Consider the following 17,131-nt stretch of genomic DNA (forward strand, 5'->3'; position numbering starts at 1 on the left):
TTTCCTGGGAGATGAACTTAGATTCTGCATTTAGAGATCATTTTACTATCTTCCCTTCCTTAAAACTTAAAAGAACATAATATACTCTCCAAATTTGAATTTAGGATTTTGTTGAAGGCAGCAGGGAAGGGACTTATTTTTATTACTGTAGGTTGGTCCTATGAGTGACACTGTCAAAGGTGGCAATGCTCTGATGGGTCTTCTTACCTCCTGGCCTGGCTGTGTTTCTGCTCTCAGCCAGAGCAGTGAGTGGGCTTAGGGAACTGATCAAGACCTATGGAAATCCACAGAAGACTGCCCGAAAGCTTCTTTTATAAGGATTTATCTTTAGAACTCTAAGATTTTCAGAGGGATACAGCACTTTGTGCTTACAGAAAAAGAAGCCTAATTACTGTGTTGAAAACATAATTGAGTTTGTGTGATAAGTCGAACATAGGTTTTGACTTCTGAATAGGGAAGGGAGGGATGCTCTATAGACAAATGACACTCAGTCAACCAGGAAGAAGGTTTAAAGGAGTCAGAGGCTCAAAGACAATAGATTTTCCAAGTTGATGGCTCTATTCAGCAGTTCCATAGAGGCAGTGAAAAGATTCGAGTAACGTTCCTGGAATGGAGTTCCCTTTTCTCCCCAGATGCTCATAAGTATTATAGTCGTAGTAGCCTGCCCTGGAGTAGACAGAGACCTCAACCAGTTTATTTACTGCTGTGTTTCTCTACTGCTCTTCACCCTCGCCTGCCCCAGTATCATTCACACACTGCACACCTCCCTTTGGAGTGCCTTCACAAGGCTCCCTGCGCACAGGGATTCCCGGTGCAGTGGTACATGGGGGCCGTCACATGATGCAGGGAATGACGCCTCTGAAAACTTTTCTATCCTAGGACATTCTGCCATTTTAATGACTCTCCCCACCTCTTGACCTCTTTCTCTGCCCACTCCTATTTTTTTTAAATTAATTAATTAATTTTATTGGCTGTGTGGGGTCTTTTTTGCTGTGTGCGGGCTTTCTTTAATTGCGGTGAGTGGGGGCTACTCTTCGTTATGGTGCACGGGCTCCTCATTGCCGTGGCTTCTCTTGTTGCGGAGCACGGGCTCTAGGCACGTGGGCTTCAGTAGGTGTGGCACATGGGCTCAATAGTTGTGGCTCACAGGCTCTAAAGCTCAGGCTCAGTAGTTACGGTGCACAGGCTTAGTTGCTCCGCAGCATGTGGGATCTTCCTGGAGCAGGGATCGAACCCATGTCCCCTGCATTGGCAGGCAGAATCTTAACCACTGTGCCACCTAGGAAGCACCTGCCCACTCCAAGTTTTGACAGTCTTTGGTATAATTTTAAAGAGCATCGATTGGCCTCACTCTGCTTGGATGTGTGATCTCAATTGTACAACTTATCTTTCCAGAGCCTCAGTTTTTTTCCTATGGAAAATGGGGATGCTAATATCTACCTCTGGGGATTGTGGTAAAGATTTCATGACATGCTGCCTGTCGTTGGCACATACATCAGCACATGCTGAGCCCCAAATATATATGGAAGCCACATTATATAATAATGATAATGATATCTGCAAATTGGCAGAGCCTATAGCACCTTGAATTGGCAGTCCTAACTTTTAAAGCATCTTTTCTACTGCAGGCCTTAAATTCTGTTAATTGTTATTTTTATATTGTTTATTTGTGTATTTATTTATTTTTGTCACCTGTATGTTTCCGTATAAATCAGGCTTTTGTCATGAATTTAGGAATAGTCGGAGGTATCTGTGGCTTTTAACTTTTCAGTGGCTTCTGAGAGATTTTTGAGTCACCAACAAGTTCTTGAAGTCACTGTGTTTGATTTGGAGGTGTAAATTTGAGCTCATATTCCTAGATTTAGAAGGCAGGAAAATGAGGTCAATTCATTAGTGGTTTATGGTTACATCCAGCGAGAGCCCACAAAAGACTCACCAGGGAGACAAGGAGAGGAGCATCAGCGGTAGAAGTAGCATCTGGCCACATGCTTCTTGTAGGAAACTGAGCCACATCCGTTTATGAAAACAAGCACAATTTGTGTATTGAGAGCAATGCTAAGAGAAGCCAGGCAACTAGCAAAGAAAAGAATAGTGGAATATTCTTTAGCTTTGCCATCGCGTTTGCTTGTTTGGTGGTTGTATTTATGTTTGTTATAGGCCACTGAATCCTGAGGACCAGACCCAGGAGTTAATCCTCTGACCCTCACAACCACTCCAGGTCTCTGAGAGATTGAGGTCTGCTTTGCGTGTTATTACCACACGAAGTATTTATTTACCACGTTGGTGAGAGTAATTTATTTACCACGTTGGTGAGAGTAATTTATTTGTAGGTCCCTTTGATGGGACTCTTCCTTCTGTTCACTCAAACATAGCTCAGTGGAAAAAGCTACAGTTTCCTCTTAAAAGTCTTAGGGGTGTTTAAATGTGTTACCCCATTGTTTTATGTAAACATGTAGATCTTGGTGAAGAAGAGGTAAAAATGAGTAAAACCATGATCCCTATTTATAAAACCTCAACTTAGAAAAAAATGCTACATTGGTCAGGTCCTTGAAAGGCAAGTTATTCCCTAAATTTGTTTCAGCCTCCCCTGCCCTAATCTACCTCCCAGCTAATGTCCTGTGTTCTTCCCGTTCAACCCCTGCAGTGTGGAAATACCAAGCTGTGTGAGATTCTTAGATCCAGTACAGTTCACACCTGTCCTCACCCGACTCATGCGTCTGCACATGTCAGTCCCTCTCTCTGCCCGCCTTTGTAGAGATTGCCTGCAAGAGGAACTGCTCATCTTCTGGCAGCTCTTGTCTCTCAGAACGTACTCTGTTGGCCTCCAAGACTAAGTGGCTTCTCCTCTGGTGCTTAAAAGCTTCCTGTGCTGTGGCCTGCAGGTGTTTGTCTCACTGTACCCTGGCTGTCTCTATTCTCAGACCTCCCCGTATCACCTGTGAGCATCTGTGAAAGAGGGAGTGGATTCATTTTCAGTTGTCACTCAGCCACGACTCAGTCACTTGGCCAGATTACTCCCCAAAAGGTTACTACAATGTTTGCTTGTTTTCCTTAGAAAACTGAACCAGACTTCAAATGCAGAGTGCAGATGACTTATTTGTCCATACCTCTACAACAGTGGCCTATCTTAGTGAATATTTTTTTTTGCCTTTTAACTCTTTTTTTTCTCTGCATTTTTACTTAGTTTTGAGCATAGTATGTATCTTATATATCATACATATTATAGTGTATTTTTTTTGCTGCTGCCTATTCTTTCTAGTCATCATCTCTAATGGTTCTTTGACATTTCACCTAGTAGGCATAGAGTAATGCGCTTATGCATTTCTTTACCTTTGGATATTTAAGTTTCTTGCCCTAATTTTTAACATATATGACTATAATTATGGTAGATTGGATACATTTATAAATTAAGAATTCCAGATCAAAATATGAAGTGAGAAAGGCGTGCTGGAATTTAAGGGCACTGTTACCAGGCTGTATAGGAGATGCCACGTGGTCCAGGCTCACAGACTGACCCAGGACAGGGAGCAGAAGCCCATAGTCACAGACAGGAGCTCTGGCTGTGGTTATGAATGTTTCTTTCTTCCCACCAAGAGATAGTGAGCAGGGGGAAGTTGCAGGGAGCCAAGAATTTGGATTCGGAAGGTCTGGCTACCACTGAGATCTGTGTCCTTTGTGCCTCTTTGGATCTTAACTTCTCTGAACATGTCTTCATCTGTACAGAGGATTTCTGTGGCATACGATGCTTATAAGAATAAAATGACATCCAACAGGGGGAAGTAAAATAGATGTGAAGGATCCTCATTGTGGGCTAGGCACTGAAAAGTTTTTTGTGCTATTTCATCAAATCCTTAGAGGAACTCTATAAAATAAGCTGAAAGAGTGAGTAACTCTCTCCAAGTCACCCAGGTAAGTGCCGAGATCCAAACCCAGTTCTTCCATCCTCCAGAGTCCTTTGTCCTGAGGCTTCTTTCTAGAGAGCTACCGTCTCAACAGATGAATCTGTGATCTGAAATAATGCACAGGGCCAATTCCATGGTCTCTATACCAAGAATAGTTCAGAGAAGAAAAGCATTTAGAAAGATATGAACATATTGAGATGTTTATACTATTTTTATTCTTGACCAATATTGCATAAAACTATTTCAATCTCTGAGAAAGAAATAATGAATCCAGCTGCCAAAGCCTGACTTCAAGATATGACTTTGGTGTGAGACAGGCAGAAATAATTGGTTCTGTAGATGGAGAATTAACCAAGATCCCATGAGAGGATGAATGGGAAGGGCATCAGTAAAAGTAGACCTGTGTAAAGAACTGGGCTGGATGATATCCCAGGGGCTATGGCATGTCTACAGAGATGCGAGGAGTGTTACAGAGCTGGAAGAAAGGGAGAGGCCACTAGTTCTTCTGTGAATGTCAGGATGAATCAGAATGAGGCACAACCCAGATCTGAGAGACTAGCTGGGAGATGTTTGCAATCTTTTAAACAAATAGGAAAGGAAGCTATTACGGAGGTAGAATTGACAAGATTTATCCATTTATTGACATTTTTCTTCTAAAATACAGGTCAGTTCTCCTGCACTATTGGTGGGGATGTAAATTGGTACAGCCACTATGGAAAACAGTATGGAGGTTCCTTAAAAAACTAAAAATAGAACTACCATATGATCCAGCAATCTCATTACTGGGCATATACCCTGAGAAAACCATAATTCAAAAAGACACGTGCACCCCAATGTTCACTGCAGCACTATTTACAATAGCCAGGACATGGAAGCAGCCTAAATGCCCATCAACAGATGAATGGGTAAAGAAGATGTGGCACATATATACAGTGGAATATTACTCAGTCATGAAAAGGAATGAAATTGAGTTATTTGTAGTGAGGTGGATGGACTTAGAGTCTGTCATACAGAGCAAAGTAAGCCAGAAAGAGAAAAACAAATACCATATGCTAATGTACATATATGGAATCTAAAAAAATGGTACTGATGAACCCAGTGGCAGAGCAGGAATAAAGATGCAGATGTAGCGAATGGATTTGAGGACATGGCAGGGGGGTGGAGAGGGGAAGCTGGGACTAAGTGAGAGAGTAGCATTGACATATATATACTACCAAATGTAAAATAGCTAGTGGGAAGCTGCTGCATAACACGGAGATCAACTCGATGATTGGTGATGACCTAGAGACGTGGGATAGGGAGGGTGGGAGGGAGTTGTGGGAGGGAGCGGATATGGGGATATATGTATAAATACAGCTGATTCACTTTGTTGTATAGCAGAAACTGACACAACAGTGTAAAGCAATTCTACTCCAATAAAGAGCTGAAAGAAAAATACAAGTCTGTGTCAGTACTGTGTAGCGTTAAGAGCATTTGTTTTGTAATCAGTCTTCCTAGCCATGTGACCTTGGACAAAGTTCCATAAGCCTCGTAAGCTTCTTTGTATTCATCTGTAAAATGGGGAGAATAATAGTAGCTTTCATGGCATAGGTAGGTTGGGAGGATTAAATGAAATGCGTGTCAGCAGCTTAACAGAGTAAGTGTAAGAGTACAGAGGCAGTGCTCAGTGTATGTTTATTTTATCATGTCACACACTCCTTAAACATATTCTGTTGATCTTCACTAACTATTGGGTAATGTTCCAAACCCTTGTAGTCCTCTATGGTCTGCCTCCATTCCACTCCATGATCTCTATGCCAGAGGTTCAGATGTCTTCAAGAGCCTGACAGGTAAAAAGCAAGCTAGGTGAGGCTCTGGCAAACTGGGGACCACATGCTGCATCTGAAGGAGGCACCTGCCACTCACTCTGGTAGCTCTTTGCTTTGTGGGAAGGTGAGCCTAGTGTGGTTACCTTCAAAGAGATATTGGAAATCTGGACTTCACGTGAAACTTCCCAATTATTAAATGTGAACAACTAAATCAGAATTTTAAACCAGCACTCTAAACAAAGCCCATCTGCAGGCTGGATTCCGTTGCCAGCTTGCACCATCTGTTTCATGCCCTTCTGTGGCCTTGCAGACTGCTTACTTTTTCTTGGAGCAACTTTATTCCTTTGTGCTTTAGTGCTGTGAGACATGCTAGTCACTCTGCCTGGATTGGCCTTGGTTCTTTCTCTCTGGAACCAAATTGTTCTTTTAGACTTAGCTCAACCTATTTTCTCAAACTCTTCACTTCCTTTTTTGTGATGCCAGAGCACTGTAGAGATCACTGTGTTTTAGGACTTAAGACATTCATTTGCTTCTTTATTTGGAAACAGTTATTAAGCACCAAAATGCATACCGGATGCAGCCGTAAAATGGAGTCTCTGCTTCCCTGGTGCCTGTGATGTTCGTGTGTGGCTCCTCCCATGAGAAAGTGAGCTCCTTGAGGGCAGAGACCATGTGCTATTTGTCTGGTTTCCTCAGCAGTTAGTTCAGTGAACCTGCTACCCCGTGTATTAGTGTCCTCTTGCTGCTACAGCAAATTTCCATAAACTTCATGTCTTAAAACTTATTATCTTACAGTTATGGAGGTCAGAAGCCTGAAATGGGTCTCATTGGACTAAAATCAGTGTATCAGCGGGACTGCATATCTCCTGGAGGTTCTAGGGGAGAATCTGTTTCCTTGCCTTCCAGTTTCTAGTGCATTTCTGAGCTCACAGCCTCTTCCTCCATCTTCAAAGGAAGAAGTGTAGCATCTTCAAAACTATCACTATGACTTCTTTTTTGTCTCCCTTTTCCACTTATAAGGATCCTTGTGATTACATTGGGCCTAGCTGGATACTCCAGGATACACTCCTAATCTCAGGTTCAGCTGATTAGCAACTATAATTCCATTTGCAACCTTAACCACTACAACCTTAACATGTTCACAGGCTCTGGGGATTAGGACATGGGCATCTTTGGAAAGAACATGTTTCTGGCTACCACAGCTGGGAAGCTGAATGAATGAATGGTGAATGATGAATGAAACTCACAGAGGGTGAGAACCAGTGTTGTGCTAGCCATAAAAAGGCAGAAAAAGTAGTAAAGGAGTTGATGATCAACTGAATTGGGGAGTTGGATGATTGGAGGTCTTCCAAACCTTCCTTCTCAGAGTAAACATCTCTGACTCTTGCAAGCTTTCCCTGACATCCCAGATTAATAATAAACGCATTGTCTTGTGCTCCCAAGGCACCCTTCTTAGGAATACTTCATCACACTTGTGATGCTAGTTCAATAAATGCCTCCTACTTGATTTTATAGGTAATGAGTACGATAAAACATATGTCTTATTTCTCAATGTGTAGTATTGAGAGGCGTGCCTGGCGTATGGTACATGGTCAACAATTTGAGACAGCGAAAGAACAATTGAGTATTTAAACCACCTACTACTTGTTCTGCATTGGAGGTATGTAACCTGGGACTATGGACTTTCTGACAGGACATTTGGGAAGGCAAGCATATGTACTTTTTTTTTTCCCAGTGGGGAGCAAAGGGCATTTATCAGATTCTCAATGGAGTCCATGATCAAAAAGAAGCTAAGAAGCACTCTAAGGGTGCAGAGTTCAGGGATGAGATAATGTGGCCATGGTACAGAAAAGGCGGATGCTGTCCTGGGAAAGATGGGTGGAATTCTCCTTCCTACAGCTTATGGGGCTTTTTGTATCTTTTTTTCCCTGTAGGAGAAGAGAATGTGCTTCCTCTTCTGACACAGGAATCTAATTCCAAAGCGAGGAGGGGTATTTTAAGAAGAGCTGTCTTTTCTGAGGACCAGAGAAAGGCTCTGGAGAAAATGTTTCAGAAGCAGAAATATATCAGCAAAACAGACCGAAAGAAACTTGCCGTCAACTTGGGACTAAAGGAATCACAGGTACTAATGAGCAGGAAGATGTCCACTGCTTTTGATTTCTAAAGGAATTCAATGAAATCCATTCATTTGGCAACTATTTGTTGTACTAGGCATAGTACTGGACCCTGAAGCATTATTGAAATGACTCATAATTTTTTAGTGGGTGGAAATATATGTCACAATTCCTATTTGGAAATTGGTCCATTTGCTGAGAGGTCTAGGTTTTTGCCTGATTAATTCTTCCCAAATGAAGAGGAAAGTGAAGCCTGTGGCATTTACATCATTACATTGTTTGCTCTGTTTTCAGAGAAGCAGGCTACATAATTGCCTGCAAAAGCAGGAACCAATTTTCCTGTCTTTTTCTTCATTTCTAATCCAGAAATCAAGGCTTGAATGAATGACTCATAAATACCTCTTAATAGATTTCATTATTTTGCACTGTGGGCTTATGTCAAGTACAGTTAAGTAATTTCACATCTGCAAACTTTACAAACCTTTCTTGTTCAATGATGTTTCATTATAATTTTAAAAGAGGCTTTCTTGCCTTTTGGGAAGTGCAGCATACTCCCTTTAAAAATTGGCCTACTTATAAATAAATTGACAGTATACGGCACTAGCATTTTCCTATTTAATCCTTCCTACAATCACCATATGAAATATCCCTGTTTTCTAGATGATGAAATGTAGAGAAGTAAACAGAGGTCCAGTGTCACAGAGTTAAGCTGCTTTGAAACTGGGCCCCCACCCCAGGCAGCCTGACTCTGGAGTTTGCATTCTCTTGAACCTGGAGCCACCATGTACAATTGTGCAGGATGTGCACTGCACAAGGGCAACTGAAATGCACCAGGTACTCAGCTTGTCAAAGTGGCTTTCCTGGTGCAGGGCTCCTTCCACCTGGATTTTTTAAATCAGCATAAAGGCGTTGAAGGGCTAGCAGGGGCTCTGTGTTAACCACCATGCTCGACTGTACTTCCCTCAGTACAAATGACCTGGTTTCCAACTTTGGATGTTACTAAACCAGTTATTTTTGGATGAAACCCTTTCTAACCTTGCCTCCTTTCCCTTGGGAAGCAATCTGTCCCCCTGCCCCCTGACTTTTTATAGTCATAGCAGTATGAGATGGGGTAGAGGGTAGTTGGCCTAGATCAGCCAGTCTCTGCTTTCCTTGTGTGTGGTACTAGTGAGCCCATAACCTTAATTGACTGCTCCATGCCTCAGTTTCTCACTTTAAAAACAGAAACAAATGTAGGAATTCTATCTATGTCACAGAGCAATTTTGTGTCTGTGACAGACACATCAGTAGCTATATCTTGATGGTCTATTGTGTGTAAGACACTGTGCTAGGGAAGAGAGACCCCAGGAATTGATACAACCAACTGGGAAAACAGAGCAGAAGCTCATGAACAGTTCGATAACAGTATAAGACAATAATATAGGAGACAGCCCCTGAAGGTTAGATATACTGCTAAATAAAGGAGCCAGATCCAGTGGTTCTCCTGGAACTTATGTATCTCTCTGGAGCCTTACACTAACCCGGCCTCTGGAAAGGATGGTCACATGACTGGTTCGTATACCCCTGGGGAGTATGGGAATTTGTGATGGGAATTATCTGATCCTCAGAGGAACTGTTGGGACCGAGAGAGGACCACATGGGGGCTCAGTTGGCCTGGCGTACATCGCATTGGTGTGGATAAGATACACCAGAGTCAGAAGGGAGAAAGTCTGCAGGTTTGGGAGGCTGGGGGCTCCTGGTTGAGTTGGAACTTGAGGTAGGTGTTAAGAGATCAAAAGTGGCTAGGAAAATCCACGATAGTGCATAGCGTCTTCTTTAAAATGGACTATTGAAAAGGGAATTCAGTAAGCCTATTAAAGAATATTTATGGGGGGATGACTGTAGTGTTTCCACTCTGAGAAAACATGCTGTTTTCTTATTGGTGTGTTATCTTCCTGTTCCTGCACAGACACATAGTTGTACATAGTTGACTATATTGTTTTTAAAATTCAAGTGCCTCAGGAATGAATGCTTTTTATCTTATTGAACTTGGTGAACAGCTCAAAAGTAATTTAGCATTTGCATATCTAATTACACAATTAATACATGGTATTTATTATGGAAAATTCAAACAAAAGGGAGATGAATAAAGTTAAAAATGAAAACGTATCTGTTCCCTTTCCAATCCAGCTCCCTGGTTACCTCTGTCATTTATATATGGCTCTTGTTTGAATTTACTGACACATCATGCCTTATTTTTAAAATAAACTTATATGTGTGTCATATATGGACAAACATATAAAAACACAGGCACCTCAAGAGGCACATGAAAAGCTGCTCAACATCACTAATAATTAGAGAAATGCAAATCAAAACCACAATGAGGTATCACCTCACACCAGTCAGAATGGGCATCATCAGAAAATCTACAAACAGTAAATGCTGGAGAGGGTGTGGAGAAAAGGGAATGCTCTTGCACTGTTGGTGGGAATGTAAATTGATACAGCCGCTGTGGAGAACAGTATGGAGGTTCCTTGCAAAAGTAAAAATAGAGTTACCATATGACCCAGCAATCCCACTACTGGGCATATACCCAGAGAACACCATCATTCAAAAAGACACATGCACTCCAATGTTCATTGCAACACTATTTACAATAGCCAGGATATGGAAGCAACCTAAATGTCCATCAACAGATGAATGGATAAAAAAGATGTGGTGCATATATACAATGGAATATTACTCAGCTGTAAAAAGCAAGGAAACTGGGACATTTCTAGAGACATGGATGGACTTGGAGACTGTCATACAGAGTGAATTGAGTCAGAAAAAGAAAAACAAATACCGTATGTTAACACATATATGCAGACTATAGAAAAATGGTACAAATCAACCGGTTTGCAAGGCGGAAATAGAGACACAGATGTAGAGAACAAACATATGGACACCAAGTGGGGAAAGTGGGGAGGGTTGGGGGGGAATGAATTGGGAGATTGGGATACCAAATTGTACGCTCTAAGTATATGCAGTTTATTGTATGTTAACTGTATGTCAATAAAAAAAAAAAAATCCACAGGCACTTGCATAATGACTACCATGTGCCCTTACATCTGATGACATTTACAGATTATAAAAGTAGCTACTTTTGTTATTTCTCTTTTACAAATGAAGAAGCTGAGATGTAGAATCATATGTATGTATTTTTAAATAAGAATGGGCTCGCACTCTGCATAAATTCTGGCATTTTCTGAAGGGCAATACGAATCACCTGTGTAACCAGAACACAGCTCAGGCAGTAGAATGTTACTGCTGAGCCAGGAGCCCCCTGCATACCTCCTCTCGCTCACTACCTGCTCCTTCTGGATTTTTAACAGCATGGATTAGTTGTGCCTGTTTTTATGTTTTGTATACATAGGATCATTCAGTACCTATTCCTTGGTATATGGCGTCTTTCACTTACCATATGTGTGTGAGATCTGTCCATGCAGCTGTGTTGTAGCGGTAGCTCATTTGCACTCATTTGCTGTGTAGCATTACATGGTGCACAATGGTTTCCATGTGAATTATTCCCATTCTTTGGCTCTTATGAATAATGCTGCTGACAATGCGTATTGTTTTGTACTTTGCTTTTCCTCCCCCGTTCAAATGTCATGGGATGCACCCTTCCATGTCTGCATACACATTTCCTTCATTCTTTTTTAGTTAAGTGTCTCAGAACCAACCATTACGTGGACATACCACAATTCACTTAGCCATCCTCAAGTTTAAGTTACTCTAGTTTTTACTATTGCATATCTTTATGCACTTGAAAAATATTTCTGTAAGATAGGGAACTAGGAGTGGGATTTATAAGTTAAAGTTTATTACATTTTAAATTGTGATCAATTTAAAAATTCCTTTCCAAATATGATATTGTATCAAGATATTGAATTATTGAATTATATCAAATTTCACTGTTGCTAATAAGCCATCCCTTTTGGCAAACCCTCCACTATTTAAATTTTTGAAAATATTGCCAACCTCATTGGCAATGGTGTTTATTATTTTTTTCCTAATTATCAGAACTTGGGAATCTTTTAATCACTTTACTGATCATTTTTCGTCTGCATTAGCCTTTTCATGGCTGCACCATGTTTTTTTCTATCATGTTGTCTTTTTGTTGATAGATATGCAGGCATTAATTTGGCTGTTAGTCAAAATATTTGGACTATTATGATTAATAACATTTTCTCGTTAACAGCTGTTACAAAAATCCTCCCCAAGTTTGTAGCTTTTTTTTTTTTTTTGGCCATGCTGCGTGGCGTGTGGGATCTTCGTTCCCCGATCAGGGATCGAACCCTTGCCCCTTGCACTGGAAGCTCAGTGTCTTAACCACTGAACAGCCAGGGAAGTCCCCTGTGGCTTTTTTTATTGTGATAAAATACACTAACATAAAATTTACCACTGAAACCTTTTTGAAGTGTACAATTCAGTGATATTAATTACATTCACTTTGTTGAGCAACCGTCACCACCATCCATCTCCAGAACTTTTTTCATCGCGCAAAACTGAAACTCTGCACCCATTAAACAATGGTTCCCCATTTCCCCATCCCCCAAGCGCCAGGCAAGCATCATTCTACTTTCTGTCTGTGTGAATTTGACTCTAGGTGCTTCCTGTGAGTGGAATCATACTGTATCTGTCCTTCTGTGACTGGCATATCTCACTAGGCATAATGTCTTCAAGTTTCATCCGTGGCGTAGCATGTGTCAGAATTTCCTTCCTTTTTAAGGCTGAATAATATTCAATTGTTTGCATATACCACATTTGGTTTATTCATTCACCCATTGGTGGACAGTTGGGTCGCTTCCACCTTTTGGTTAATATGAATAGTGCTGCTATGAACATTGTGTGTACGAACATCTCTTTGAGTCCCTGCATTTAATTCTTCTGGGCAGTTGGTGGCTTTTTCATATGTTTGTGGCATCTTTATTTGTACACAATCTAGCTTTCCCATTGTAACCTTCTTGTTTTGTTGTGCTTAAGAAAACATACAACTCCCCAAGACTATAATGATCATCTCTTTTATTTTCTTCTAGAACTTTTGGTTTTGTGTTTATGTTTAGCTGTTTAACCCATCTGGAATTTGTTTTTGTGTTTGCTGAGAGACAGAACTTTTATTTTATGATTTTCCCCAAATATGCACACTTGTCCCAATACCACTGATTATGAAGAAACTCCTTTGATGGTTTTTTAAATTGAGGTATTACTCAAAAATTTCTAGATATACGGAAAAGCTAAGAGGAGAAGATAATAATTAATGTGATAAGAAAGGCAAGAATCACTAATGGGAACAAATAACTGTCATAGTGAACATCCATTAGAACTACTTGGCAGGCTTTCTGGGAGTAAAATGCCTATGGAAAATGATAAGTGAGTTTATGAACAGAACCAAATGCTCTGGTATGTACACATTAGTACTGTTTTTTTATGAAGAGCTTTAATCACAGGATTATAAAGGAGATGGCAGCCTTTCAGACTCAATTTCTTTTGTAGCCATTTTGGACATTGCCAATCATGTTGAAAGAAGGAAAGAATTTTTTTGCCAATCTGGAAAGACCACCTCAGGGAGAGTTTTTTACTTCATTGGGAGAAATATTTGATTGGTACCCTTTGATAATTATTTCTTTAGGTAAAAATTTTCCAGTTTTTGTTTAAAAAATGGAAAGCTATTAAAAGGGTGGAATGAAATCCACAGGAAAACAGTGTGATTGGCCTTTAAGCTATCAGGAAACCAGTTGTGAAGTTTTCTGCTCAAGCACAGTTGACTACACAGTAAAGAGGGAGGTTGGTGATAAAGAGAGACTCAAGAGGAATGGGGGGAAGATATGGCTCAAATTAGAAACTACCATCATAAATAAGCACTTTTAGGTTAACTACAATCAATTATTGTTTGTTAAGCCTGATTCTTCAAGTTGGATAAATCCTGGAAGTACTCAAACTTGGAAATTATATAAAGCCTGCAATTTATCCAGGATTATAAAATGTATTGTTAATTTAGCCTCCAAACATTTCTGATGAGATCTGAATGTTTGTAAGAGCCTCAGTGCTGGAGTGGGACTGTCATGTACTCTAGTCTACGTACTTCCATTTTGCTATCTGTGTGACCCTGAACTGGTTCATTGCTTTGAACCTCAGTTTTCTTATGTGAGAAATAAGAACTTCTTGCAGTCATTGTAAGGATCGAATTGTATAATCCACGTTGAGAGCCTGGCCTGACACCTGGCACAAAATAAATACTCAGATGCTATTACTAGTCGATAACATTTCCTTTGGATAAATAATTTAGCACAGACTAAATGAGGTTTTAAAATATCGAAGAGAGTTACATCAGTCTTGAAAGATGCCCGACTTACAGGATGTCACCAACTTACCATAGTTGTTTTGTTTCATAATTGTGTGTGGAGATGTTATACTGAAGTAATTTCTCAGATATTTCTGAAGTGAAAAACTACAAGGACTTTGCTAGGCTGGCTCTCATAATAAGGTATTCTATGGAAGGCACAGTGGAAGAAATTACAGTTTAAAATGCTGAAGTGAAGTAACGAGTAAGTGATCATTTTGTCCAATTACTTTGTCAATAGGTGAAAATCTGGTTTCAGAACAGAAGGATGAAATGGAGGAATTCTAAAGAAAAGGAAGTGCTTTCCAACAGGTGTATCCAAGAAGTAATCCTTCAAGAGGACCCCCTCTCACGATCTGCTCTGGGTTTCACTTCTCCATGTCCTTCACTTTGGGAAGTCTCCCAACAGCACTCAAGTCCAAGATGGAGGGAGAATTCACCAGAGCCTTCAGAGAGACTAATCCAGGAGAGTCCAGGGGCACTGCCCCCAGAAGCAAAGTCGCTGCAGGGTGCCTTGTATTTGTATTCTGAAGAGGACGCCAGAGACAAGGGTGTACTTACTGGCACGGTGTGAATGGAAGTATTCTGCCACCTTAACTTAAAGAACGCTTAATTATTAATGTTTGGACTCTAAAGCCTGCTAGCTTGTGCCTCATCAGTGCCTAAAACCTAACACCTTTGGAGTGAAGCATGAACTAATGTTTTAGGAAACCCTCTCCAGTGTTCTCTTATTTGGGTCCTAGACTCAGACTTAATTTGTAAGTGGGACAGAATCTCCCAGAAAGTACGATGGAACTGAAAAAACGAGAATGATACTCAGCTCAGTCCCTGCTTTGAGTATGTGTATATATGCATGTGTCTCTATGTGTGTGTATATATATATAAATATTCATTAAAATACGTTAATAGAAGCTAGTTCCTCTCTAAATGGTGCATTGAGCAAATTTCTCTTCCTTTTATATGAAGAGAAACCAACGATGGACTGAATGTTTTTTAATTTTTTGAAAATTATGTGAAATTTGGACTTTAGTACAAACTTTAATATCAAAAGAACATGTTTTTAAAAATTCTCTATTTTCTGGTTTCTTTCACTATCCAGCTGTAAATGATTTTTAACTCAACTCAGCAGTCCTAATCAAATGAGCCACTGTTAGATACATACACTGAAAGTATATATTTAAAATTAATCCAACAAGCATCCAGAAGAATTTCTGAATGTAACTGTTAGTATCTTTAATTTTCAATGCTCTGGACTTTATCAGGCCATCAGTGAGGGAGGTAACCATTTAACTAATGATTATCATTTGATCTCTTTTTTGTAAGGATGGCCCTTAATCAGGATTTGCCAAATAAAATGCCTTTAAGGGCTTATCAGGTAAATAGAGGACATGGCCCGCCTGAAGATATTTGAGTTTAATAATTTTTAAAATACTGTATTGGCCAAACAAAACATCTGTGCCAAGCAGTTTGTGACCTCCAGCCAAGACTTAAGGAAGTGTCACAGTTCTTAAAATGTTCCCAACAGGACTTCAAAACCCAATACTGATGGACTCTATAGTGATTTCTGTTTGCACTTCTAGTTATAGACTCAGTTTTCCACTTAGGTGGTATGCACTACATACTAGGTTATTTTTATGTACTAACAAACCCGACACAGACATTTTATGTTTTTTGAGTACTCTGAAATAGTATTATTATAAAATTGTATTTCTGGTAACGATTTGCTTAGTTCATCTAGAATTTTTTATTCCAGGTCCAAGAAAAAATTATGTTTCACTTTGAAGGAAATGAGGCAGAAAAAGGAAATGATGTGGTTTTGAACTAGGTTGTTATTAATCTGTGGACAAGAACCATTATTAGAAGTTCATGATGTGGAATTTTGTTAGTGAGAAAGCTACATAAAGAAAGTAGCTTCTAATTTGCTTACGTTCTTAGCTGTAGACTTTGAGGGTTTAGAGTTTTATCAGAAAATAACGTTTTTTGTCAACACCAGGAAATTCTTTTGTATGAATGGAATTTGATTTGGTGTATGCTAGCTTATGTCTTTATCACAAGATCAGAAGTCATCTCAGAAGCTTGTCTCAGTCCATCTTTGTGGGAAGTAGAGGCAGGGAATCTGCTGACAAGTTAAATTTTAAAACCTGTCTTAAAATGATTTATAATATGGTTTCTTTTCTTTGTATAATGTTAACCTCATTTACATTTATTGGGTCCTTTCTATGTGCTGGAGACTGTGCTAATAAGCCTTTAGGATGGATTAACTCATTTACTCCTCATGACAGTAACCCTATGAAGTATAGGGACTGTTACTATCAGGATTCTTGTTCCAGACAAAGGACCTGGAACAGTATGCTTAGGGTGATTTGCCCAAGGTCATGAGGTTAATAAATGGGATTTGACCCCTGGCAGTCAAGTTTCAACTCTTGAAATCTAACCAACCATGTGGGGGTGTATATCACTGTGAATGTATTCACCCAGCTATGGGATGCCTTGTAAGACACACATTTTGAGGATTGCAGTGAAATTTATTAAATAAATTCAGAAGCGCATTGTACTCTATAATCTCTTACTTGGGGAATGGTTTTCTCTTCAGTATCTTCTCTATTAATTTTGAAGTTTCGAGAAAGTAAAGAATCACAAAAGTCTTCAACCATGAAGTCTCTGTTGACAGTAGTCCTATAGGAGTGTTTCAGTGTGAAATGGAAGTGTATTTTTCTATTACTCATTGTTAGAAATCACAGTGCTAATCTATGGTCAGTGTTTCTTCAGAATAACTTGAAAATCAAGTGAGGGAAACCTGCGTCTTGGCAATCCGATTGCTAGGGTTTTAGAAGTGGGGTACTTGGTGCTTTAAATAATTTTCCCCCAGGGTTTCACCTGGTGCTCTGAGACCCAGCAGAGGCTTCTCTGGGTATGATAGGCCTGCTACTCATATACACAGATACA

At 39.9% G+C, this 17,131-nt stretch overlaps 1 protein-coding gene across 1 annotated transcript in view; it reads left to right on the top strand.

The window, feature by feature from the left end:
- The window catches only part of DBX2 (developing brain homeobox 2), a 33,480-nt gene extending 18,384 nt beyond the window's left edge, over positions 1-15,096 (top strand). Inside the window, exons 3-4 of the mRNA XM_057703413.1 lie at positions 7,645-7,832; positions 14,427-15,096. Coding sequence (XP_057559396.1) covers positions 7,645-7,832; positions 14,427-14,759 — 521 coding nt within the window. The 3' untranslated portion in view covers positions 14,760-15,096. The remainder of the gene's footprint in view (positions 1-7,644; positions 7,833-14,426) is intronic.
- The last annotated feature ends 2,035 nt before the right edge of the window (positions 15,097-17,131 follow it).

This window comes from Hippopotamus amphibius, chromosome 12 (genome assembly GCF_030028045.1).
Source record: "Hippopotamus amphibius kiboko isolate mHipAmp2 chromosome 12, mHipAmp2.hap2, whole genome shotgun sequence".
NCBI classification, from domain to species: Eukaryota; Metazoa; Chordata; class Mammalia; order Artiodactyla; family Hippopotamidae; genus Hippopotamus; species Hippopotamus amphibius.